Source organism: Halyomorpha halys, unplaced genomic scaffold (assembly GCF_000696795.3).
Source record: "Halyomorpha halys isolate HHAL.00 unplaced genomic scaffold, Hhal_1.1 Scaffold841.1, whole genome shotgun sequence".
Classification (NCBI taxonomy): Eukaryota; Metazoa; Arthropoda; class Insecta; order Hemiptera; family Pentatomidae; genus Halyomorpha; species Halyomorpha halys.
Window position 1 is genome coordinate 55,623 of NW_027108805.1, and position 27,289 is coordinate 82,911.

A 27,289-nucleotide genomic window follows, 5' to 3' on the forward strand; every position below is an offset into this window, starting at 1 on the left:
ATCTTAAGCATCCTGTTTCCGTTTTCAGCAAATATTTCAAAAGTGATATAGGACCTTTACTCCATGGGGGCCTTTTTGGGGTGGGTCCAGCTGGATAAGATTTTTTTTTTGTTATGATCTCTTGTGAAATCGTAAAATATTCAGAGGTTGGTTTTAAATGCTATTTAAAGAAGTCAGTTTTCCAAAAATGTTTGGGAAAAGGACAAATTTCAAAGAATATTTCCCATACTTCCGTTAAGTTGGATAATCACTAAATACAAACAGCTAAATCAAAGAGGTTTATTAGTACCTCAATGCAATTATAAATTTTAATTAATATAAGGCTACATTCTGGTAGCCTAAACTACTCTCAAAAATTGCATTAATTCTCTTTATGTTGTAAAAAACTTAATAAAAATGATTTATACAAAGTTGTTGGAGAGTTAGAGGAGATTTTAGGTAAAGGTAATAAACTTTTTTTAAGTTAAAATTTAGCTTAATATAAGAAAAATTCAAAAATATATATAAAATTTATATTCACCAAAATAAAAATGTATTTTTGGTTAGATCATTTCTCTTTTCTAGCTCTTGCTCTAAAAATATTGACATTACAATATAACCTCTTAGGAAACATACATATATATACAAGTTCTAAATACAGATCATATTTCCTTTTATACTACAACTATGATATATCACATACATACATTGTTATTTTAATACAATATCACGTTACACAATTAAACCATTAATAATGGCATTTTTATGCTAATACAATATTGCAAATATACAAAAATATACATTTTGATAAAAGATATAACAATTGACACAAAATCGTTTGATTCATTTTGCACTCTTAAATAGCAACACTCGAAAATGGTCGCTGTAATTAATTTACAACTTTAAACAAATATTATCTGGTAACAACAACAATTTGTAAACAATATTTTTTCTGGGTAACAATTTTTATTCTAAGGTGGTCAAAAGAATTTAGAATTTTAAAAATAAAAGCATTTAAAGAAGTAAAACTTTCAAAAATTACGTAGTTTGCAACTTTGAAGATGATAAGCTGATAACATTTAAAAACCTATTACATAAAAAATGCATATACTTAATAATAAACAATAATCATGGCAACATTTAAAACAATAGCAAAAAATGTCTTGTATTATAAATTAATAAAATGATTCATCAGTATTACATAAGAACAATTAAAACAAAAAGCAGAACAATGGAATGGTAAGAGCCAAAATATTCATAATAAAACAAATTAGATTATAATTTAAGGCACTACAGAGACCAGTGAACATTTCCTTCATACATACCGTTTGTAATATCATGTTTAGTGAAATAAAAAATATATATACATATATAAATGCAACAGAATTTTATGGTGACAACATTTATTTAACAAAAACAGTAAAACCTAAATATTTAACATATATTAGATAAAACCGCCAGTCGTGAAAATGCAAAAACATCAGAATAAGGATCGAAGAACTTAGAAAACCAATGCATTTACAGTGAAATCATCACGTGATATAAAAAAAAATCCCCTAGAAGTGATGGTGAATCTATGGCACATGTGTCAAAGGTTATCTACCAAGAAATTTTGAATGAGTTTTTAAATAGTTTATAAGACTCATGATACTAACTTTGCTCATAGCATGAGCTAAAATATAGCATTTCCCTGAGAGAGGATGTACCAATTGAAGAATTAATAAATAACAGGAAAAATATGATCTAAATAATTATTTCTTTTTGCCTCTCAAATAAAGAAACTTATCAAGTGTTAATTAGATTTGCAAAGATCACAAAATCATATATTTTACTATGTGTCACTAGTAGAGTTTGGCAAAAATTAGCAGTAGATGAAACTATAGCTAAAATTGTCATGGATATGATATTTATTCATGAATGGTTCATTCATAAATAAGGGTCGTATCCATAACAATTTTAGCTGTAGTTTTATCCATAGCTAATTCTTGCCCATCCCTAGTCACTAGGCAACTTATCAAACGAAAAAGAGTCACCATCACTGTTCAAATCAAATTTTAATTAATTACAATACAAAAAAATATATATATATATATTAATGGGTCATAATTATCTAAGTATAAAGTAATTTGTTAACTAGTTGTTAAAATTTTGTATTGTTTATTTAACTGTCTGCTTACTCATTTATTTAAGTACAAAAGAAAAAAAAATTGACTGAAAAACTCAATCTGACCACAAAATTTTTATTTTTTCAAGATAGTAAATGAAATTTTATTAATGAATAAAAAAGGTATGAAAAAAATTAAATAATATACTAATATAATAAAGGACGGATTAGCATTGAATACTAAATATTACTTAAAATTACTAATATTTCAATTAATACAATTAATATTACTTACATATGTTTTTAAAATATACCTTAATTTATGCAATACTATTAATTTTAATTAATAGAACAAAAAAAACATCTAATGCAATAGATGTGTCTATTCTGTGCCTTGAAAGAATTTACCTTATTTATAATCATCAAACATACACAGGTCACGTGACAAAAAAAAAGAAAAATTCACATTTAATAGGTCTCATAAAATTACATACACGTATAATATTAAACAACAAAATTAGCATAGTTATAACAATAAACATGCCGATGGAGGAATTAAAGAAAATTAAACTAACTATTTTACACGATACTTAAAGTGGATCAGCATAATGAAAATTGTTTCACTTATTTTTCCTTAATTCCTGAGTTTCATATTCTCCAATCACATATACAGCTTTTGAGAATTCTTACAGTTCCTCAGACTTTTAAATAAGGTTTTGTGTTAAAGGTAGATCACATTCCTGATTCAGCTATTCCTTCATCATCTAAAATTGAAAAAATAAGTAAGATTTTATGCTTCCACTTTCAGGAATTTAAATATTAATAGACCATGGAAAATAAAACTGAATAATATAAAAAACATACTAAATTTAATTTAATGAAGCATGATTAAAAATTAATAGAAATAAAAAAGAAACACACTCTTTCTTCAATTTTGACCCCAGACGGAAAAAAAAGTAAATTTAATGAAGTTGGAATACCAGCCAATTACATTATAAGTATATGTTTATCTTTTTTTTTACTTACAGCTTATAAGAGCCATAAAAATTCTACTAGAAAAATGGCACACAATAATATTGATAAATAACTAATGTATAAAGTTAACAATAAGAAACCAATTACATTGCAGAAAACCAAAATAACAATCAAAAAACCTAGCTATAACAATATGATAAAGAAAAAATCAAATTAATCACAAATTACTTAAAAATTATAAGTATGATACAAAGTATAAGTGACAGAAAATACAAATGATACCAGATAAAGATATAATTGAGAAAATATTCAAAATATTCAAAATTATACTTAATTATAATTATATATTCAAAATTATACTTTGGAAAAATTTCAAAATGCTACATTGTGACTCTAAACATACAAATGTAACTGTAACTAAAAGCCTATAAAATCAAAATCAGTGATCGAACTAACCCAGAACACATCAATAAATAAGAATAAATACTTCAAAAATGAACAAATCCTACACAAAGAAAATAATAAAAATAAACATAAAGTAATTAAGTCTATTTTTAAATATGTACCTTGAAAATCAGTAAACCAAAAAAGAGATGTGAATAATTTGGATAATTTTTAGGTAATTAGTAAAAATAATATCAAAATAAATAACCACTCTTAAACCTAAACAATGATTCTATTGATAACAATAGAATAATAAACACCTCTCCACTCCCATAAACAATCCTATTTAGCTAGTCACATTATAGTTGGTTTAGTTCTATACCTTGGTCCTACCACCCGCATAATAAATGCACTTTATTATGATAAAGTGTCGAGGATGAAAGTGAAATAGTTACAGACTTTGTTGAATTAACAAATTTCAATAAGCAACAAGAAGACAATATCAAATAATATTTTGTAGACTTGAACATTTAAAGAGTTTTATTGATGCCCAATAAATCAGTCTTCTTTGAGGCTTAAAATCATATGTAACTATGATTAGTCAGAAACACTTCCTTTGTTAAAATTTTTAGTAGTAACAGATTATGTTTATTTCTTTTAATTATAAATAAAAATAGACATGCAAGTTGGCAATTATCATGCTTCAGCCAAGTTCATGCAAGACTCAACAAAGAAAAACTATTCACAAAATAAATAACTCTTTACCAAGCAATTTGTTACAACTACCAAACCAAATATAAAACAATTAAATTGTTATTATAGATGTAAATAATTATCCTTCCCTCTTCAGTAGGTTCTATAAGCTTAACTGTTTTCAGAACTCCTCAACGTTTATTTACCATCTGCTGTGTACAGCTCTGAGGTTATTTATTTATTCATCTGTTTTTTTTAATCAAACTAAAGTATGCCAGAGAACAAACACAAGGAAGTGCTTTTTGGTTATTTTAGAGCACAAAATTTGTTAGTAATAACATAGAAGTAGGAAGAAAAATAAACACCTCCATAGTCAATTAAGTGGTTACTTTAAAACAAATACATTACAAAAAAAAAAAAAAAAAAAATAGCATGTCACCAAAGATTTAAGACCAAAAGAGAAGAGAAATACAAGTCTCCATGCATAAGTAGATAAGAAGAAGCTGGAGAATTGAATACTAAAAATGGAAGTACTTGACATGATATATAATTTTTGTTATCTTTTTTTTAGAACAATAAATAAAAAGGTCCGAGTAGGATGAATAATGTTTATAGAAATTAAATCCTGATTCAGATTAGTACATGTAAGATGCAGTCTTGGTAATCCAAATATGAACCTATGGAAATCAAAAATAGGGCAACTGAAATTTGAACCTTATTTTGGGGCTACTATTCTTTGTATTATAAAATATAAATATTATGGTTCTTTCTGGTAAGAGATTTTTTCTCTTTTATAACTCTCGAGAGAGTTTTTCTCTTTTAAATTAAGAGATATATTAAACTAAATATGATTCATTTAATTTCATTTTGTTGTCCTGACAAGCAAATATTTGTTTATAATATGGATAGAAATCTACAAATGGTTATTTAAAATTGTATAAATATTCTTTTGTCTAGTTGGGTTAAGTGAAAATGTCTTGAATATTAAATGTCCTTTATTTATTATCATAAATTAAATCACAATTTTTTGTGGGTTCATCGCTCCATCTTCAGCTTACTGCTATACTTTATATTTAATGCTTAGAATGAAATATCTAGTGAGCTTTATTATATTTCCAATAATTATCTAATATTGCTGTCTTCTTTTAACTTATTTATATTACATAACATCTCTCCTCACTCAGTCAATTGTTATTATCTAATTTTGTACAGTCTAATATTTGTTTATAATTTACAATAAAAATATTTAATTATTTAAAAATTAAAGAGAGTCTATCATTTACCTCCATTGTCACAGAATACCAACAAAGATAAGCCTGATGTCTAATAAATTAAGATAAATACACCCAACTAGATAATATAAAAATCTGGTCATTGAACCTAAATTATAAATATCTTTATTTTATTTAATTTTTCTTTTAAACGAAAATTTCATAAACATCTCATTTTTGTTTATTATCTAAATGTACATATTTTAAATCATTCTCTTTTAAAACAATATTGTATTAATACTGCATATATAAATGTTTTTCATATGTATTTTTGAATACCCCTTATTTTGGATTTTTGGTAATTTGACTAGCTCTAGCAATCATTAGTTTGAACTACAATGTCATTGGTATTGGCTTATAGAAAAATAACACTTTGAAAGTAATACAAGGATTGCTATACAGATAATCTATTTTCAGACAAAGCCAACAATTATCAGGAATTAACAGAGAAGCAAGCTTATGAAGCAATAGGTTTCTGTAAGTATTGAGTTCACAGTGGAATAATGAGCAGTGAGGTTTTAAAAAATAATATGGGTTTCTAAACAATGCACTTAGGAAAGAAATATGAAGGTTTAATTATTAAAATTAAGTCCAAAGACATAGTTACGCTGATAAAATTTCTGTTATAACTCAGAATTTTGCACTTCTAAAATCAAAGTTGTAGTAAAGAAAGTGGAAAAAACAGTTTCCTAATTGTTTTAGTCTTACATGTTATACCCTTTCTTAAATTGTAAATCTATTTCAAAGGAAAAAATGAAACATAACTGTAGGAGAGGATGTACGTTTAGAACCAAGGACAAAAAAACTTTTATTTATTAACTCCAGTTAATAACAAATTTCTGGCTATAGCAACAATTTTTCCTCGTTACCGGTACCAGTTGGTAGTTTTTCTTTTAAACTTGATTCATTATAATGATCCAATGTTGCATTTATAATGCTCTGAATTATTTTTTTAACATCTATAACATATTACATTGGTTAAAACCAATTAATTAATAAAAAAAATCCTATTTCTAAAATACTTTAAACCAAGACCATAAACAATAAAGATTTAAATGTTTTTATTTATTTTTTACCATAACATTAAATAAATTAAAAAATTACTTTTAGTAGTTTTTACAACTTCCTGGTTATAGTGTTTTCTTAGAAATAATGTTCTTGTTCTGTGGGCTTTCAGAGAGCATTATAATTAATTTTTGCAATATTTGGGGGTTTCTAGTCACCAAAGGTTATTAGATAATTATCATATGATAAATTAGGGTTGCAATAAAATGATCAGTATTCATCTATGACAGGGGAACAGTGTGGCTCACTGGTAAGGCATTGTTCTACTAACTCTAAGGAAAACTATTTATTCTGATAGTGTAGCTGTGAGCCAACCCTATGGGTTCGAGTCATCGAGGGTCCACCCAGTTACAGTGCTTCCTTACAAAGTACTGCACCCTTAACCCTTCATGGGTTGTAGTGGTACAGATTTTTGTATTTATTATTCTACAATAAATAGTCAATTGGATCATCGAAAGATAAAATATTAAAAAGATAATTATTTACTAATACAAATCATGCAATGAAAATTATCACAGTGCATTATAAATAGAATCAGAATCATTCACATCGATGTTATACCAACCGTTAACTCTCCAAAAAAGTAATTTTATTCAATGCAATCTTTATGTAGCTGATGCAAAATATTTTGGAAAGAGTAGCAATATCAAATTAAAACAAAATGAAGAATCAAGGAACAGAAGAGAGATAGTGAAAAAATAAAATAATTATGAAATGAAAGAAAAGAAGAATTAGATGAATGCAGAAACAACCAGACGACAAGTTTATATACAAAATTTTACCCCATCACCGGTGTTTTTCTCCATTGTGCAAGTCTGGAGAGCTCACTCCACTGTCATTGTCTTTTTTCTTACCTAAAACCATCACCTCAGTCTAAATATCAGACACCTTTTTTTTTGTTGATAAATTCAATAAAAATCATCATGTAAAGGAACAGATATGATTATTTATAAAAGATACATACAAAATTATCAATATTGTTTCATACTAAAGGAAGATATTAGTTTAGTTGACAGTATCAATCAATTACATATTTTAAAACAATTTAATATAGTATTTCTAATTAATAACATTTCAGATAGCAAGAAAATATATATATATTTTACAATACAACATATTTTTTTTTTTTTTTGTAAATTTAAAATCTTGTACAAGCAGGTACATTTTTTATGATTTATTTCTTTTTTTCTCTTCTTTCTTTTTTATACCCCTTCTCCTTCCCCACTTATTTCTTATTAGTTCTTCCTTATCCAAATTATTAAGTTATGTTCTCCACATGTTTTATTGTTATATTTACTAATTACTTTTTATTTATTTATTTTTCAGCCAAGACTTCCATTGGAGTCCTATACTGCCTAACCATGGTTGGGGGTCAAAGTTTTTCATTTTGTGGGACCACCACTCAATGAAAAAAGTCAACACCCCAGGCCGGATTCAAACTGGAACCGCCAATAGACATCAAATTGGTGAGACTGTGTCTTAACCATTGAACTACGAGCGGCCCAGAGGTACAAATTACTTACTCCTTTTCTCTTGTATTACTTTATATTTTATTTATTTCATTCTAGCATTTTACTTACATATATTTTGTTTCTCTTTTTTTTCCATAACTTTAATATTAAATAATTATTATTTAATTCAAATATTCACATTTATTTTAGGATTATATAATTTTATTTTTTATTTCTTTAATCCTGTTATTTTAAATCAATATTTAATTACCTAAATAAAATTTAAGGAATAATAAATGAATAATAAACAAAAAATAAAAAAAATAATAAATACACATAAAATCATTACAAAATAGAATTTTAACATGGTTCTTTACCACAGATATCACTGACAAAATGTTTGTCAACAACTGATTACGTTTTTTTTTTCAGCCACAAAGAAGAAAGAGAACTTATACTGGAACAAAACATCAACTCAAAAAGCAAACCCTTGACTATACTTCTTGCTTGTTTACTTTACACCAGTTGATGACAAATGTTAGACATTCCAAAAAAAACTGAGACATTCAACAATGGATGAAAATATTTTATATAAAGCTTTATAACAGCTGTCAAAGGGCAGGTATCACGATCTATTCAAATAGTCAGTGTGCATCCTTCAAGCCCTTGAGACATCGCTACATTGGTGAGAGAGTGCATGAAGGCATTAGAGTCATTGGTTTGGTTAAAGAAGCTTATGCATTCTTGGACATAAGAAAATCACTGACAATGAGAAAAATGATCAGCTAGCTAGCTGAGCACCCCTTTATGGCGCCATAAGCTTCTTTAGGCATTACTAAAAGACATTAGCAAAAATTAGTCCTAGATAAGACTTGGAAGAAAGCAGGAAAGGATTGGAGGGAATGTACAGAGCTGAGACAGGCCTAGATACTAATAACTAAACCCTCTACTTCTAAAACTAAGTGGCTGCTAGGCCTTAATAGAAATGAATTCTGAGTACTTAAGTTCATTACAGACTTAAAAGAAACCTTTGTGGAGTAGTCCGTGATGAAACCTGTTATTATGTACAGACCCAGGAAACTGCCCTACATTATATGGCAGGTTATGACCGGTAAGCATCACTAAGATATAGTTTTCTAGGCTTTGATAGGATCCTAGAACATGAGGCTTTCTCGATAGATTGGGTGTCCCTTTTAAATTTCATTAGAAAATCAAAAAGGTTCGTTATAGAGGAATAATAGTCATCATAAGAATTATTCTATTGGTCGGTCTTGGGGTTTGCAGAAAGGACCAATAGGCCACTTGCCAGGCTTGTTTCCCCTATTTATAGCAGTAGCAGTTTAGTAACTCTGCTATCCAACTCTGTGGTGAGGTTTTTTCTACACTTCTTGTTTGTAGAGGTGATAGCTGTTTGTCTAATTGTAATGAAACTTGTCATTCATTATCTTCCAAGTAAAATATTTCAAACATTTTTTGATTTTTAGAACATTGTTGATTGAACAGAATGAATCTTGACCTTCCCTCACTGTCTAGGATAGATTAGTAATCTATAAGATAACCATCATGTATGCCAGAAATGGTCGGCTAGAAGAAAAAAAATGTTTTGGAAGGTCTGACTAACAACTACATGTTTTTTATTATTGAAGCCAAGATTTATCCATGAAAAACATAAAATTTCTGACAACAGGGTGAAGTATCCTACCCCTGTATCCTTTTTTACTCCACAAAGAAAAACACTATCAAAGAAGTTTAATTTTTTAAAAAAAACATAGATTTTTGGAATCTTTAGTGACCACAGAATATATTAATAGTGGAAACATAATTTTACTTGAACTATATGATACTCAAACACTTCACTGAATTTACAAAATGTATAACAATACAGTAAAGTAATCCTCATTGGAGGTACAGGAAAAAAACCAAAAACGAAATAATCATTTTGATAGTAATTAAAAAGAATGGTAAAATTCTATAAATACAATGGTTATAAGCAGTTTGTGAAATTTCATTAAGAATACCTTCAAATCCCTGATTATGATGTATCTCCCTCGGAGGAGAACTGTTGTCCTCGCCTTGGAGAACGGCCAGAAGGCATTGGTGGATACAGATGTACTGCTGTTCAGTCTGTACCATCCATACCCTTTCCTTCCTCATCTGGCAGACAATACCCAAGATATCGACATGGTCTGCTCCATGGTTCAAAGATTGGAGGATCCTATCAAGAGCAATGAATGTCCCTGATCTTCCGACTCCAGCACTGAAATGAAAAAGAATTCAGGTTACAATAAATACCACAAAATTGATTTAGAAAGTATAAAAACATCAGAAAACCATATATTTATAATGATAAGAAATTATCAATATTTTACTTTCCATATTCCATTGATACAACAGATCAGAATGGAAGAACAAGCAACATTGGATGGTCAATGTTACCACCTGTTGAGGATTAAAACCTAGAACTGCTCCTATGGTTGTTATGTTGGGACTAAATGTGGCATCATTGTAAAAATGTCCACCCACCTTATTTAGTGATGGCTACTATAATCCATTATTCAATGAAATCTCTCATTAAATGATTTTATAATTTTTTTTATTATTTTTTATTAAGTTGCTTATCAAAGTAAAAATAAGAAATTACTCAAAAATTAATAAATTAATTTTGTATTTAATTTAATAGCATGTTACTTTGTATAAAGCATTTACCTGCAATGAACAACAATCGGCCTCTGCTCAGGTGAAATCCTTTCCCTGAAAGCTCTAACAAATCGTATAAGAGTTGTTGGAGGATTAGGAACACCAAAATCAGGCCAAGTAGTGAAATGGAAATGACGAATAACCCTTTGTATATCTCCCTGGTAAATTTAAAATAATATTAATCAGAACATATATTATAATATAAAGTGAAAAACATCATAATGATAAGCGAGTACTAACCCTAGACATTATGAATTCCGTAACGGACCAATCGGGATAGTGGCTGTCATTGAGTATCGTTACATTTATATCTCCATAATAAACAGGCATTGTATCATAGGGCCAATAATGATCACATTTTTCCCTACCTAAAGAAAAAAAACAAAGTTTTTATCAATTTTAATTAGTGGTTGAAATAAATTTAAAACAGAAATTATTGCACCCTCAATGCAATATAATATAATTCAAAAATTAAACCTTTTGAGAAAATTGGTTTTCAAAATATTTTTTTGTAAAACTCATTTCTGTTTAAAAATAAAAATACTTAATTAAGAATCAACATATAATAGTTTAATTGGATAGAAAGAATAGTTTAATCATAAAATAGAAAATTTAAACTAAAAAGATATATATATATATTTGACCATACAACTTAAATTTAAGAAGAGTTAATATTTATCATTTAAAATTCAAAAGTTTGATATCAAAACTGAATAAATATAATATAATATTACTTCTCCTGCACTTGTCATAAATTGTTTATTATTTATTAATTTATTTATTAATTATTATTTATCCTATTATTAATGAGGATACCTTTTTCAATACACCTAGTCAGCATAACAATAGCTCTTGAATTGCTTTCCCAGCACATTCGCCAAAAGTCTTCTTTTGTAGAGTGAAGAGGTCCTTGCGTAACAATGAACTCTCTGGGAGAATTATAACCCTTTAACAAAGCAACAACAATCAACATCAGGCATTAGAAAATAACAACAATGTAATTCATTGATGTAAATAACAACATACAGGAACGTAGTTAGCGTTGATGTAATCTGAACCTTCTTCATCATCTACTGGTTGTAATTTGAAACGAGAATGATCATAAGGCAGGATATTTGTGAATCTGTTCTTTGGTCTATTACAAGGAAGATCTGCAAAAGTACAAGGCTGTTCCCGTCCAACTAGCTTAAGCTCTTCGAATTCCTCAGAAAACCTGAAGTCTGAGTCTGCTGACATTATTCTATAATGATCAGCGAAGTTTTCTAATCTAATTGGTCGGCTAGAAACATAGAATAAAAAGAAAAAATAATTAATTATTTGTAATATTCTATAACAATATTATAGTCAGGCTTCTATCAATTTATGTGAATAGATAAAAAGAGTATTCAACTACAATTAATTAATTATTAAATAATTAATAGGAACAAAATTTTACATTTCAATAGTAAGAATAGACCAATTTATGAACATGAGTATTCAAAACTCCTGATCAAATACAAAGTACCTTCTAGAAATTTTTTACTGTTTTTTTTATTTTGAAAATTATTAGCCTTCCTACTTTGATTTCTTTATTAATTTCACATCAGTGTGCTAATACTTTTGAAGTTTTGGATGATTCATCCATCTTTAGAGGTCTTCAATATCTTCTTATGTTTTTTCTTTCATTGTAGTTCAATTTTTGATTGAAATTTTGCCATTAGTTTATAAAAAAAAACCTTTTAACATTGTAAAGTTTTTTAAGTTAAACTTCTTTATGACCTTCTATAACTCAAGTAATAAAAAATTATACAGGAGTAAATTGATTTCATGATAGGAGGGTGATACAAATGCTCGAGTTGAAAAGAAAGGAAATGGCAGGGGAGAAGGTAATGTTGGTCAGTTCTAGCAGGAAAATTTTTATATTATAACAGGAAAGTAGGAAATTAGAGGAGTTCACATGATTAGACTGCATTGCTGTGGTTGTTAGCTCCTCTAACTTCCTCCTCTCCTATTACAATATAAAAATTATTCAGCTAAAATTGACTTCGCAAATGGCAGTTCTATTCTAATTAATATTATTATTGTTCTAAAACTAATATTTTCTGCTTTAAGCTATAAGGAATATTATTTATAAAATTGTAATACATTATTTCATGTTCAGTAGCTTCACTTCTGTCGGCTAGTCCTAAGATTGCCACGATTATTTTTTTTTTATAAATGGATGAAAAAATTTCAAGTAGAAATTGAATTAAAATGACGAAAAAAACAAAAGAAGATACTGAAAGCCCCTAAAAATGGATGGACTGTCTAAAACTTCATAAGTATTATTTTGTCTTATCGGAAGCACACTAAGGTAAAATTAATAAATAAAAGATTTGACGAAAGAAAATAAATAATTCTCAAAATAAAACAAAGCAGTGAAGTACAAAATTGCCTTCTAATAAGAAACCAATAGATAAATTCTAAGAATTCATTTCCTTTTAGATTCTGAAATTTTAATCATCAGGAGAATTGAAAAGAAACCAAGGAGTTTATGTTGATAAAATATTATTATAAAAAAAAAAAATCAAATCTATATGTGTTTCTCTTCCCATCCCCCCCCCCAAAAAATTAAGGAGGTACAACCATAAATAAATAACAATTTTACCTTGTTTCTATTATACTATCTGGTAGGCTCAAATTATCAGCGGCCCTGTTATCAGCTAATCTTCTACCTAACAGTTTATGTCTTCTTAAGAGAAGTATACCAATAAACAGAATTAATACTATGACTGCCGATATCGTAACTCCAACTATCAAAGGTGTCGTATCTTGATCTGGAAGAATAGAAACTTAAATTGCACATTTATACTTACACAACAAATTTAGACAATATATAGAAAAGTAATGGACATCAATTCACCTGTTTGAATAGAGAATGAATAGGAAGTGTCAGTAAATTTGTCTGGAGTTGTGAAAGCTCGTATCTTGACTTTGTAAGTAGTTCCGCCTTTGAGTGGACCATTGCAGTATCCAACTAGTTTCTTCTCGCAATCTTCTGAGCCTATTGTATAGTCTTCAACAGTTGAATTTTTGAATGGATAATATGGTTCAAGGACCTGAAAAAAGTGACAAAAATATTATAAATAAGTGAAAATAAAAAAAAACCTAATAACTAGAAATTAATTATATTTTGAGTAAGGAAACAAGTATCGTCTTGATATATTCCTATACACTAAAAACCCACTTCAATTATATTTCAATATTTTGGGAGATGCCGGGTTTACACTTGCCTCATGTCCTACCAGAACAGGTTGTTAAAAAGAAATTTTATTGGTACCAAAAGTAGTGGGAATTCGAGGAATCTTAAGGAGTTAATATTGATCATTCAAATTTAGGCCTGCACGGAAAATTAACCACAGTCAGACATAGTGTAAAAAAATTGGAAAAAAAAGTAATTTTGCAGGCTTATGCGAGGTAGAAACTGTAACGCCATATTTAAATAATAATTTTAACTTGGTATTAATGCGTTCGATTTTCCATGAAACCATGGACACATGACAGTGTGGATAACTGCCTAGTATGTAATTCTGATGAAAAGGAAGATACCATTCACTTCTTGGGAACCTGTCATAAGTATAGTGAAATTAGAATAAAATACTTTGGGTAGCAGACCTGCTCTCCAGAGCAATTATTCACTTTGTCAAAAGGCTATAATTGGAGAACTCTTAGCAGCTATGTACGTTGGTTAGTATGTGAGGGATTAATGTCATACTACATTTTGTTACTATTAAGTTGTTTCTTAAATTATAAGTACATATAGTTATTTTAAACTAGTGACAGGTTAAAATCATTGTTGTTAATGTATTTAACATATTTTTTTTTTTTTATTATTTATGTTTTTAGTTAAAATTCCATCATACAGACTTCAACAGACGGATATTTTTCCATCATCTACATGTGTTTTTTAATTGTTGTTTGGATTTACCTTTTGTATATTTTTTAAATAAACACATTTTCATAAAAACAACAAACTAAAAATTAAAAAAAAAAAACTTTTAACATTTCTTGGAAAATATATTTAATAATATAAAAAACGATTATGGCATAGTTGAGCTTTCCTTTACCTGCCTTAAAAGGTAGTAAAAAATAGTCTACATTATGGCTATCTTAATGTTAAAGTGTGATGTAACAATTAATTTTTATTGCATACATTTTTTATTGTACTCTGTGGCAAACTTTGAAAATATCAATTTGATTGTATCACAAGCCGGTATGTAACAGCAAGTCGTAGGTTATCAGCAAGGCATTGTTAGGTGTGTGTACTTGTGTTGTTAGTTCTCACTATTGTAAGACTGTTTTATGTCATCTAACCGTAACTAATAAAACAGTAAGAACAGTAAAAAACATTTTATTTGTGTCCACCACCCTCGCGTTCAACATTTAAATCTAGTGTTGAAGTGTAATTAAAGTATTAGTAAGAGATGTTTTTGTTTTTTGGTTTGTTTTTATAACAGTTAACAATGATTAACTTAGTAAATAGAATTAAAATACCTGATAAGGAGGCCAGACACCATAAGCCTGAACATCTCTCCAGCTTGGCATCTCAATTCCTGATGCATTCTTGGTATCATCTTCAGCCACTATTATTGTATAGGCAGTTATCTGTCATAAATAAATAGCAATTAATTGAAATATATTTAATAATTTCATTTTATAAACATATTAAAATGTAACCACTGATTTATTTCAAACTTCATAGCTTATTGATAATTTTTGAAAATAAAACAGATATAATAAATCTACTAGGTTTCATCATATTTAAAATTACTTTTGAATTGTAAAAAAAAAATATATATATAAATAAATAAAAGCTTATGAATATGTCCAAAAATATAAATCAGTAAAAGTAAATATTAAAAAATCAATTGATTAAGACCAATGTTTAATGACCAAATAAAATTTTAGTTCCAATAAAATGCCAGATTATCAAAGGCATAGTTTTAAAAACAATTAACATAATAATTTCATATAATTAATTACCTATGAAATCTATTCAAATGAGTTTCTCAGCAGGTAAAATTAGCAATCGATTGTGTTTCTTGATAATTTTTCTATAAAAAATTGTTTGTTTTTTTCCTTTATTTGAGCCTATTTCTCTCTTGCAAACCCAAACTACATATTCTACTTCCAAAAACAAACCAGCTTTCTAAGTTATTTTATGTTATCAGAAGATTCATCACTACTGAAGAATGATTCAGTTTGTTCCTCTTTCTTTTTTAAATCATTTATTGTTTATAGGCCAATGTTATACTCCTCAAATCAATGAGCCAACTGGTCATATTTTTCCAAATGTTTTAAAATTTAACATTCTTTACCTAATCTGTATATGGCATGTTTTAATTTTCATCATACTACTGTACACATATTGCACGGTACAATTACTGGGGCAGGTTAAATATGTTGCGCTCATTTATAATACAGTCAAGTATGTCTTCTGCTCTTACATACTTGTTGAGACGTGATAGGAGCTGACCAGGGTGATAAGACTGATTATTAGATATGCCTGAATAGTGAATAACTGGATTATCAAAACTGTAATGCATATCTTTAATAAACTAGTTCGTTTAAAGATGAAAAAATAAAAATAATTTTTTATACTTCTCATAAATGTTTTGTTGAAAGATTTTTTAGATTAAACTTGACCCCAAAAAATTATTGAGTAGAGATCTCAATAAATAAAGACTTCCCATTCAACCAAAAATTATAAAAGCTAAGAAATTAACCGTTACTGTAATATTCAAGTGAGAGTTACAGGCAATGATTTTTTTTTTTTTAATATTCCAATGATAAGATCTGCATGTGGAATAGTTTATCTAATTAGCAATTTACTCAGGTTATGATCATAAAAATGATCTTACTTGACTCCCTATTTCTCCAATCCAAATTTTTATTTTATTTATATTTTTATTCTTCATAATTCTGAACAGATTACTGCTATATTTGAAAGAAATAGATACAAGGATTTTAGTTATCTAAAAAGGTGTAATTCAGCTATTTCTGCAATTTTGAAAAATAGATATTAAACATGTAAAAAATCTTCTAAAAAATGTATTTATGTATTTACTAATACACAAAAAAATCATGAAAATGTGATACATAAACGTCCAGACCTTGAGTGATTTCATTAGGAATGACTCCATATCAGAAAATCTTAGTAATAGAGGCAACAAGTTTGTGCCTTAGACTAACAAAAGTATAATTTCTCCCAAAATTATTATGAAACTACCTTCTTAAATTTGACTATGCAAAGTTATATCGAAGGAAAATTTATGACACCTCAAGAATTTCAACCACAAGAGTTATACAAACTGGCATATGACTACTTTTCCTATTAACTTACTGGATTACATATGAATACATTTTCAAAACTTCTTACCGGTCCATTATCCTCGGAGAAGTAATTCTTCCTAAACCTTATCTGTATTGTACTAGATGTCCTGCAAACTTCAGTCGGTACCACTTGACTGCTAGGTTTTGGAGGAGCTTAAAAATTTAAAGTAACATTTTAACCTGAGCTTTTATCAAGATTATCAATTATTATAAAATTTAAAATTGGTAAATACCCAATATTGGCAATTTTTCCTTCCAGATAGATTCTGGACCATAACCGACCCTAGTTTCTGCTTGTATCCTGAAGACATAAGCCTTTCCAGGTAGAAGATTCTTTATAGATCCATTAAACTCATAAGCACTAAAATCTTGAGTTTTGAATGTATTAGAGCCCTATAAGCAAATTAGGTACATAATTATTAAACAAAAATAAAAAAAGGGACAGCACATTTTAATTTAAAAATTTAGAACAAAGTAAATACCTCAAGTCCATAAGTTATTGTAAATTTAGTTATTACACCATTTTGTTCGTTTCCAGGAAGTGACCACTTGAAACTGATTTCTCTTGGTTTAATGTCAATTGGTAAGAAATCATTAACCTGTAATTTAAAATTGGAATTAATTAGTTGTCAAAACAATAATGGTTGTTAATTTATTATAACATGTTTTGGCAGATTGTTGATTGACCATGTGTAATATATAAAAGGAAGATGGTCCCGGTGTGGTAAAAAAAAAAACTATTTAAAAATAGTAATAAAACTATTTAATGTGAGCCAATGTTTCGCCCCACGTTGCAGGGCTTCATCAGAGCAAAAAAGATAAAAACAAAAATAATGTACCCAAGAAGAGAATAAAAAAAAAAAAATTAAATCTGTACTGCTAAAAGCCATGAAGAGGTGCAGTACTTTTTAAGGAAGTACTGTTACTAGACCAACGGTTGTGCAAGGAGGTGAATTGGTCAGAATCACGATTGACTACCAGATTTTTATCCAATTAAGGAAGAAAGAGAATAAATAACATAAAATAAAAATATACTAAAGTGTTGCTGAATATAATTTAAAATATATAAAAAATTATATAAAAATGAACAAAGTAAAACAAAATGTACATCTTACTTTTATTTCTTTAATTCACTTTGTTTGTACATCTTATTATTTCTTTAATTTAAATTGTTTGTGCATCTTGATTTTATTTTTGTTTCTTTTATTTAGTTTGTTCATTTTTATATAAATTTTAACATATTTAGCCACACCTCAGTTTACTTTTATTTTATGTGGTCTATTCTCTTTCTTTGTTATATTTTTTGAGTTGTTTGTATTTTTTTTTAGCCATGATGAAACCCTATAAAGTGGGATGAAACCCTATAAAGTGGGATGAAATCCTATAAAGTGGGATGAAATCCTATAAAGTGGGATGAAACCCTATAAAGTGGCGTGAAACATTAGCTCATATTAAATAATTTAACAACTATTTTAGTTTTTTTTTTTTTTTTACCTCACTTGGAGCATCTTTTTTTTAAATACCATGATTTATTATTATCAATTAAATATATGAATACTCTTTAATAAATAACTCAAATACTATCCAATTATAGTCTCAAAACTTTATTTCTTTTATTCGTCCAACGTTTCGGCCAATCCGGCCATCTTCAGGGACATCTACTACAAAAAGTTTCTATTATATGTATGATCCTACAACACTTTAATTACTTAACATTATTACTTATAATTTACCTTACCTCATTACCACTTTGTAAACATATAATTTAAAAACTCTAAAACTTCATTCAGGGTATTCTGCCCAGGTCAAAACATTTATATCTATGAAAACATTAAAAACATTAGGTAAAATTATTTTTTGTTAATAAGTATATCCCACATATGTTTAATTACCTAATTAGTTAATTATCCATTAAAAAAACAGTCAAAAATTATTTCTCTGCAAACACTATTAACAACGGGGAGAATAGGCTGAATGAAGTTTTAGAGTTTTTAAATTATATGTTTGCAAAGTGGTAATGAGGTAAGGTAAATTATAAGTAATAATGTTAAGTAATTAAAGTGTTGTAGGATCATACATATAATAGAAACTTTTTGTAGTAGATGTCCCTGAAGATGGCCGGATTGGCCGAAACGTTGGACGAATAAAAGAAATAAAGTTTTGAGACTATAATTGGATAGTATTTGAGTTATTTATTAAAGAATTACCAGTCTCAAGAAAATATTAAGATTATATATGAATACTCTACAAATCTATTTCTTTGTTTATAATTAAAATATATGAGTCAATTATTTTATGAATTTAGTATATGATATTACTTTCATAATTCTAAATTTACTTCATGCACTTTTATTGCTTATATTTGGCGCCCTGATTACTTCAATTAGTTTTGCATTATAAACTAGAAAATGGAAATATTGAAAAGAAACCCCAAGATTTGTACTAACTAACTATTCATAAAAGCCAAAAGTAAATAGATTCTTCTTACCTTTCCTGGAACACTTTCTTGAGTCTGAAAGACAGCTGATACAGGTAAACTCCTCCTCAATACTGTCTCTTCCATGCCTGACCTTACTATGACAGTGAAAGTATAATTTCGATGCGGTTTTAAATCATTGATTGTTATGGTCTCTTCTTGTGTTAAATTTTGAATCAGGATGCCATCTGTGTTTAAATACTGAACCTATCACAAAAGAAAACCATAATTAATAACTCTGTTGTAAGATTTAAGATTGAAAAATTGAGTGAAACCCTCCACTAGCTTATCTGGTAGCCTTACTTATCTGACTTTTCAAACAGAAAATTATAGTGAGTAGGTTGGTCGATGTACGACATGTCACAATATCACAAGAGATCATAACACAAAAAACCAGCAATCCGATGTATATCCATTAACCTGTTAAACACAAGATCCTAACCTATTAATGTTTATATCCCTACCTACAGAACTGCCTCCTTTGAAAAATCTTTTGCTGTTTGAGGTACCTCATTTTGGAACTCCTTACCCATATCCATCCGTAAAACTTCCTCCTTAACACCAATAATATATCCATCTTTTTGACTATCAAACTTTCATGAACTTTATAAGTGAAATTGAAAACAATATAACCATGGGTAAATGTGTATCTTTGTTCATATTTTATTTGATATAAATGTTGTATAGATTTATTTAATTATTTTCAAAATAAGCAAATGTAGCCAGGAAAAAGTTTCTAAAACTGTTTCAAATTATAATTCTTAGGAGACCAAGTGTCCCAGAGTAAAGATTGATTTTCATTTCATTTCATCTTTCTTTGAAAAAGACTTTTACAACATAAATAGAACTGAAAATTTCATGTGTTTAGTTAGAAAATAAATCATATTTGAAAATAAACATTATTTAAACTATATTTACTTAGATCCGAATTTTGATAAGGTGTATAGAATTCATTAGGAACTCTTCCCTCAGAAAATCCTGGATTCACCGCTGGTCTCAGTTAAAACTAAGATTAACTGTTGTGAACTCAGTTTCATCTACGAGTAACTATAAAACTTTGATAAACCAACAGCCAATTGTTGGTATCAAGTTGAATTTGAATAAGTTTTATTAAGGAAGGTTAGACATAGGTTTTCTATTACTATAAAGTAGCTCATATTATTAGTATTTTTCTATTACTTATAGTTTTTTCTAGAAATTGTAGAGTCAGGAGACATTTTTTTGTGACTCAAAGAACGTATTACCTCTCTAAACATTATAAAATCAGACTGTCATTTTTTACCTTGTAAATTTATTTATTTTTTATTCTTCTAAATTGGGTAAATAAAAAAAGCAAATCTATTTTTGATCCATACTCCTACATCATTGAAAACTTGATTTTCATTAAATTTGATAACCCAAAAGTAAAATCGAACTTAGTTCAACTTCGACTTATCGAGATTTAACTTTATAGTTCTTAAATAGAAACCTAGAGGAATATTTGCAGTTTTTACAATATTATTGTTTTTTATCAATCACTCCTTTCTTTTTCTTTTCTTTCTCACATAACTCCAGGACTTCATCATTTGGTAAATGAAGTCCAGATGGATCCCCACTTAGTTAAACCTAAGTTTAACCTGTCATTCAATACATTTAACATATAAATGTGCAATTGTGGATTACAGTGATTTAATTAAAAAATTATATCAAAGGATTTATTTTTATATCAGATTTAGAATTATTTAAAATATACCTCAAAAGCATTATATTCTCCTTTTGGTTTATCCCAAACTAATGTAATAGCTGAATCTGTAATCTGAGTGGCATTTATTCGTGTTATTGGCTCCGGATCTGTAAATAAAGCATTTATTAATTATTAACATCTTATAAAATATAGTGAAGAAATAAGATAAAAACTACTACGAACATAGCCTATCTTGTCTGTGGAGAGGTTGAGACAAAACTTTATCAGCAACTGTCCAAACTGTAATATTGTACAGTTTACCAGGAGTGAGGTTGGTGAAAGTTATCTTCCATTCAGTATCATTGGCATCCTTCTCTCGTATTAGGCCAGGCTCAGAAAGAGTAAACCTATACTTGTCAAAATGCGATGAAGCGAGAGGTGTAGGGGTGTATCTAATGGTCATTGTGTTTGTTTCTTGTAAATTACTCACGACCACCAGCTCAGAAAGAATTAAGGGCACTGAAAATAAAATAAAAACATTAAAATAAAATTATCTAAATAACTGAATTATACATAGGAAACTAATAAATAATCAAAACTGTTCAAATCAATATTTTAATAACTTTTCACGTTACCAAAATCATTAATTAATGATATTAAATTATGATGAATTCAAAACTAAGTATGATATTATTATCGTTTATTTCTTTTTTATCAATCAACCAAAATGAATACATCACAATGATATGAAGATAATGATTACTTGTCCTAGCAGTAAGAGTTGTTACATCGCTATGGAGACCATAAGAAACAGTATGAATATCAAAGCGATATTTCACTCCAGGCATCAGATCTTCCACTAATGCCCTCACTCTTCCTCCTTTGGCACCATTACCACTCATATTACGTGACCTACAAGGATTTCAGACATAATTAAAATCAAATATTAAATAGATTCAATTAGAAAATATTGTTCAAGACAACATAAAAAAAAACCATTAAATTTAACTAGATAAATAATACAATTATGAATGATCCTCCATGTCAAATTAAATATACACTGAATAAGTTGCAAACTACTTCTTTTGAGAAATATATATTGTTAAATGACATATCCAATTGTTATTGTTTCCATTTTATTTTGGTATTAACCTGTTACAGTGAAATCTTTTATAATAAACATCCCTCCTTATGGTAAAGTCCCAATCTAGAAGTACAGCTATTTAGAATGAGGTATTTATTGAAGACTGTGGATTTAATATGAAGAGAAGATAATTGGATTACTAACCATACCCTTGACCATCTTCTACAATAATTTAGAACCCACAATAACCAACACCTCTCCGATAGATGCGGACAGCCAAATTATTGTTATCGAGAGATGAATTTATCCCTCAGAACAGAGAGTTGGAAAATGTTTAAAATTATGAAAACCAAATTTAATGGATTTTCATTTTAATACACATCTTTGTCAAAATATCCATTTCTAGAAGTTAATATATTTTAATAGTCTATGTGTAATATATAAAAAGAAGATGGTCCAGGTGGGGTCAAAAAAGAAAACTCAAATATTAATAATTACTATTAATATAATAATTATATTATATTAATATAATAATCAGTAATTACTATTTGAGTTTTATTTTTTGACTGCATCTTGACAATCTTCTTTTTATATTTTTTAATTAATAAATTCTAAATCATTTCTTACAGGTGTGATAAACCTCTTGAAGACGACAACCAGTCTAGTACTTAAAATCTAAAACCACATTGCTGTCAAATCAAAGAAATTATTGTTTTTTATTCTTTTAAATATAACGATGAGAAGATAGTTGACTGTGGATAATATCAATGAGGAGAAGATGGTTGTGTTTTACTCTAAGGCTCTAAAGCATAATTCTGACACCTGTAATATTATTCTAAAGGGATCAATCCCAGAATAAGTAAAGAATATTATTATTATTAATACATAAGTTTTTACAGGACGATAAGCCAACGTTGGCACAATTAAATAAGATACTCCATCTTATTTGTGTTTCATTTGACCGCACCCCCAACCATCATCTCCTAGTACATAAGTTTTTAACTTATTTGTGTTCTTCTCTTACAACACCCCCAACTATCTTCTCCTCGTATTCGTCTATATACTATTTCCATTCTAAAAAGGGATTAATTCTGAAGAGTGAAATGTGACCAAACTTTTGAATAGGATTATGTAATTTTCCATGAAATGTTTAAACTTTGTTTTTCTCTCTTCTCAACAATTGATTCATAAATTCCCTCATTTTCTATTTTTTTAAATATGTTGGTTCACACACACACATAAAGATATATATACAATTTTATTATAATTATAATAAGAACTTCTCAATTGAACCTCTCTGCAACTGATAAATCATAAGCCATAAGAAAATAATTAATGTTAGTACTTAAAAATTAATGATAATATAAATGACATACTTTGGTTCCATTCTTTCATTTCCATCAAGAGCCTCCCAGTTAATAACATAATATTCAATCCTTCCTTCTGGTCTCGGGAACTCCAATGTAACATTAGTAGAATCCACCAATGGTGCAATATTAGTACATGGATTTGGTCCTAAAAAATAAAAAAAAAATGTTACAAAAGTACAACTTTAGATATATGAAAATCTCTGTTAACAAGCCAACATGGGAATGGGACCCTTGACAGTATGTTTTGTCCAGTTAATTTGAGGAATTAATTTTCGAAATGATATATTAACGGAAATGTATTCATATTTCATCATATGTATTGTATACAGATTTTATTGAGAAATTCAGAAGATAGAAAAAGATGAAATATATGCAATATACAAATTGACAATGACAGCAAAGTTATTTATTTTTTAAAAGTCAGTTAAGGTAAGTTGAGCATGGAGGTTTTAGAGGGAAGAACATAATAGATTTTTTAAAATAATGATATGTCATTTTACGATAATCAACTGCAGAGGAAAATAAGGCAAGTTCTTTCCCTTTAAATGATCCACCATTAGAAAAGTTGGCCACATGTTGATCTTTGTACAAGTTAGATCTTATTTTCTCTCCTAATTTTGACATCATGCAGAGTTTGCTATTATTAGAGCAATTGAACATAATACATTAAAGTTGAAGCTTTTTTCCAATATGTTGACACCATGTAAAGTTAATTTATAAATTAAGTATTAATACTCACAAAATTTTAAAATCACAAAGGATTGCACTTACCCCTTAAACTTTTCGTATTGGGGTAAGAGCAGATATGAACAAAGGAGCAAATGCGGACTATATCTCTCCCCATTATTTAGTTTATTTATGTTTTTAATATAAATGTAATACATGTTTTTCATAATGCAAATCATATTATATATCACATAGTCTTAATCATTTACATGATCAAGTTACATAAACTTTGAGTGTAAAGTAACACTTACGGACAGTATGATTAAGAGCAAGTGGCCGAGCTGATTCCACTCCGAAGCTGACACTGTTCACTTGAATAGTGTACCTCTCGCCAGGAGTAAGGTCACCAACCTCAGCTTCAGTAGTTCCCTTCACCGAAGCCAGTTTGTACCAACGTGGTTCATCTTCTGTCCTATATCTGATTCCAGAACAAAAAATATTATAAATACATTTGAATATAAAAAGAATTATAATAAAAATAATAATTTTTTTATTACAATAATAATTAATTCAACTACTTTAGAAATGAAGATTGGTGTGCCCATTGATACACTGAATATTATATTTGCCTAAATATAGTCGAGAACTATTTATAAATTTTTCTCCCATAAAATAGTGTTTTTTAGCTATATTCAATGTTGACTTAAATTCGGATTCAATCTAGAAAATTTTTAAATCAATCAAATTCAGGAGTTTAAAGACACTTCATTGTTCATTTTTGTTAGACTTTTCGTAAAGGGAGATCAACTGTAGTTTCTATTAATAATGAGTCACTTTATCACACATTTTGGGGAAAAAAATGTAATATTAAAATTTGTACAAAACAGGATCAGATACAAACTGAGATTTGATAATGAAAATATAGATTACATAAAACCAAAAGAGAAGATTAGCTGACATAAATAGTACTTACAAATAAGATTTGAGAATACTAGAATACCTAATTAGGTATGTTTAAGCAGAAACAAAAAGTTATAAGAGAAATGAGATATATAGTAAGGGAAACTATTGGGAGCATGAAAAAATTTGAAGTCTAGTTTTCAATGGGAATTCACGTTTTGAGATCCCCTGAATCTAAATCAACAAGTTTAGCAAAATAGTCATTGCCAAACAGCTTTAATTATTTTGATTAAACTCAGTATGTTAACATAAAGTTAAATGGTATTTAATATAAGGTAGGACTTATCCTCATTTATTTAGTCTGACAGGGCTTAAAAGTGTAATATTAACAAAAATCTTCCTCTAAACTAACTTGATTTGTTTACTTAAAAAAATAAGCAATGTTCCTTGTAAGAAATATTAAACCATGGATAAATAAAAAATATAAAAGAATTTAATGAATAACTAAAGGAGAAAAAAAGTAGCATCCGGTTCGAACGGGAAGAGCTGAGACAACCCGAACTTTCCCGATTGCATTGCAGCTTTGTTATATTTGTTAAACTGTTGTATTTTTCGTAAGAGAAACTTATATTTATTATTCCCATGTTGTGAAACTCTAAAGTCGATTTTCATTCATAATAAAAATTGTTTATTCATAATTGCCTTTGCTAGACTTAAGTCACAAAATTAGCGATAACTTCAACATGAGCACACCAATTTATACAAAACTTGGGTATGTGAGTAGGTTGTAAGTGAAAGTTGAGTGTTGTGTGCACCGCACTAGATTTTTTATTTTTATTATTATTTTTCCATATTTTTTTTCTCAAAAACAGAATGAAGACTTAATTAACATCATACCGGACATATATTAAAAAAAAAATACAGTATTTATCATAATGATAATGAGATGCTATCACTTAAATATATCTTAAGGATTATTTTTATTACCTTATTGAAAATTCTGAAAACAGTGAATCCTCAGGTTCTACCCATCTGACCACGACTGAATTACTTGTTACATTCTCCATTGTCAGATTTTTAGGTGGTTTTGGATCTGAATGATAACAAAATCAATTTTAATAATAATAATGAATACGTTTTTTTATAATTCAAATCTTAAAATGAAACTTACAAACTGCCTGAAAATAGTCATGAGGCTCACTGTGGAGGCCATGGCTAATAGCAAACACTTTGATCTGATAACCAGCTCCAGGGTATAAGTTCGTCAACAATAAATGTGGCTCTGTAGTGACAGTAACTACTGGATCATAGCCTACAAAAAATAAAATATATAAATTGTAGTCAAAATAATTATTTGTTCAGCATCTATGGTAAATAAAAGAAAACAAATAAATATCATCTTTGTTATTGTTTGTTAATATTTTGGATTTGGTGTATTAAATATAGCGCACCCCTTCTATAGGCAAATGATTAAGGAAATGAAACCACTAGAGTTAGAGGAGTTCCATATTACAGCTTATATAATATAATTTATGAAACACACATTCATAGTAAGAATATAATAAAAGATCCTTAAAAAAAAAATGTTAAACAGTAATAATAATCATGTGAACTCCAGGAAGGGTTTGGGTTCAATACTTAGTATGGAAGCACTGTTTTTATTTAGAAAATAAATACGATTATACTAAGTGCAATTTTTTTCAAAATCATGCCAGATTTTTTTCCCCAACTACTTACTTTATGAGACAGGGTGGTCCTCAGGAGGGCTACATAACCCATAGGGTTGACTCATGGCTACAGTGTAACAGAAAATAATTATCTCCCCAGCCAGATTCAAACCAGTGTCCTTGGAATTGGTAGCATTGTGCTTTACCATAGTGCCACCGTGCTCCCCAATAATAATAAATAAATCAACAATAAAACTATCATAGTATATCATATACAATTTTGAGCTATATAAGCTTGTTTTTCTTCTGTTTCGACTATACCATAATGTCTACCATCCAAAAAATTGATCAGAAACCATTCCTATCCATTTTTGAAAAAAAAAAAATAGAGTTACCTAATTAATCTCCAGTAGTCTTTATTTAATAAGCATTATGATCTATAAAGTAAAATAATGATAAAGCCAATTCCTATTTATACAAATAAATTCCCCAT

General features: G+C 28.2%; 1 protein-coding gene and 1 long non-coding RNA gene across 3 annotated transcripts in view; one reads left to right on the plus strand and one right to left on the minus strand.

Moving 5' to 3' along the window:
* Window positions 1-498: 498 nt before the first annotated feature.
* Window positions 499-27,289, minus strand: part of Ptp10D (Protein tyrosine phosphatase 10D) — a gene marked incomplete at its 5' end in the record, with an annotated part of 33,326 nt that continues 6,535 nt past the window's right edge. Inside the window, 21 exon segments of one of the 2 annotated variants that reach the window (XM_067047125.1) lie at window positions 499-2,847; window positions 7,254-7,325; window positions 9,941-10,179; window positions 10,629-10,777; window positions 10,860-10,987; window positions 11,436-11,565; window positions 11,646-11,898; window positions 13,246-13,414; window positions 13,501-13,696; window positions 15,132-15,242; window positions 17,017-17,123; window positions 17,204-17,363; window positions 17,453-17,569; window positions 19,459-19,653; window positions 21,179-21,276; window positions 21,353-21,628; window positions 21,873-22,021; window positions 23,570-23,708; window positions 24,541-24,707; window positions 26,117-26,222; window positions 26,301-26,441. In XM_067047125.1, coding sequence (XP_066903226.1) covers window positions 7,258-7,325; window positions 9,941-10,179; window positions 10,629-10,777; window positions 10,860-10,987; window positions 11,436-11,565; window positions 11,646-11,898; window positions 13,246-13,414; window positions 13,501-13,696; window positions 15,132-15,242; window positions 17,017-17,123; window positions 17,204-17,363; window positions 17,453-17,569; window positions 19,459-19,653; window positions 21,179-21,276; window positions 21,353-21,628; window positions 21,873-22,021; window positions 23,570-23,708; window positions 24,541-24,707; window positions 26,117-26,222; window positions 26,301-26,441 — 3,098 coding nt within the window. 2 annotated transcript variants of the gene reach the window in all.
* On the plus strand, window positions 18,948-19,191 carry LOC136795688 (uncharacterized). Its single transcript, XR_010843328.1, has 2 exons — window positions 18,948-18,992; window positions 19,070-19,191. It is a non-coding gene; the product is annotated as an uncharacterized lncRNA (long non-coding RNA).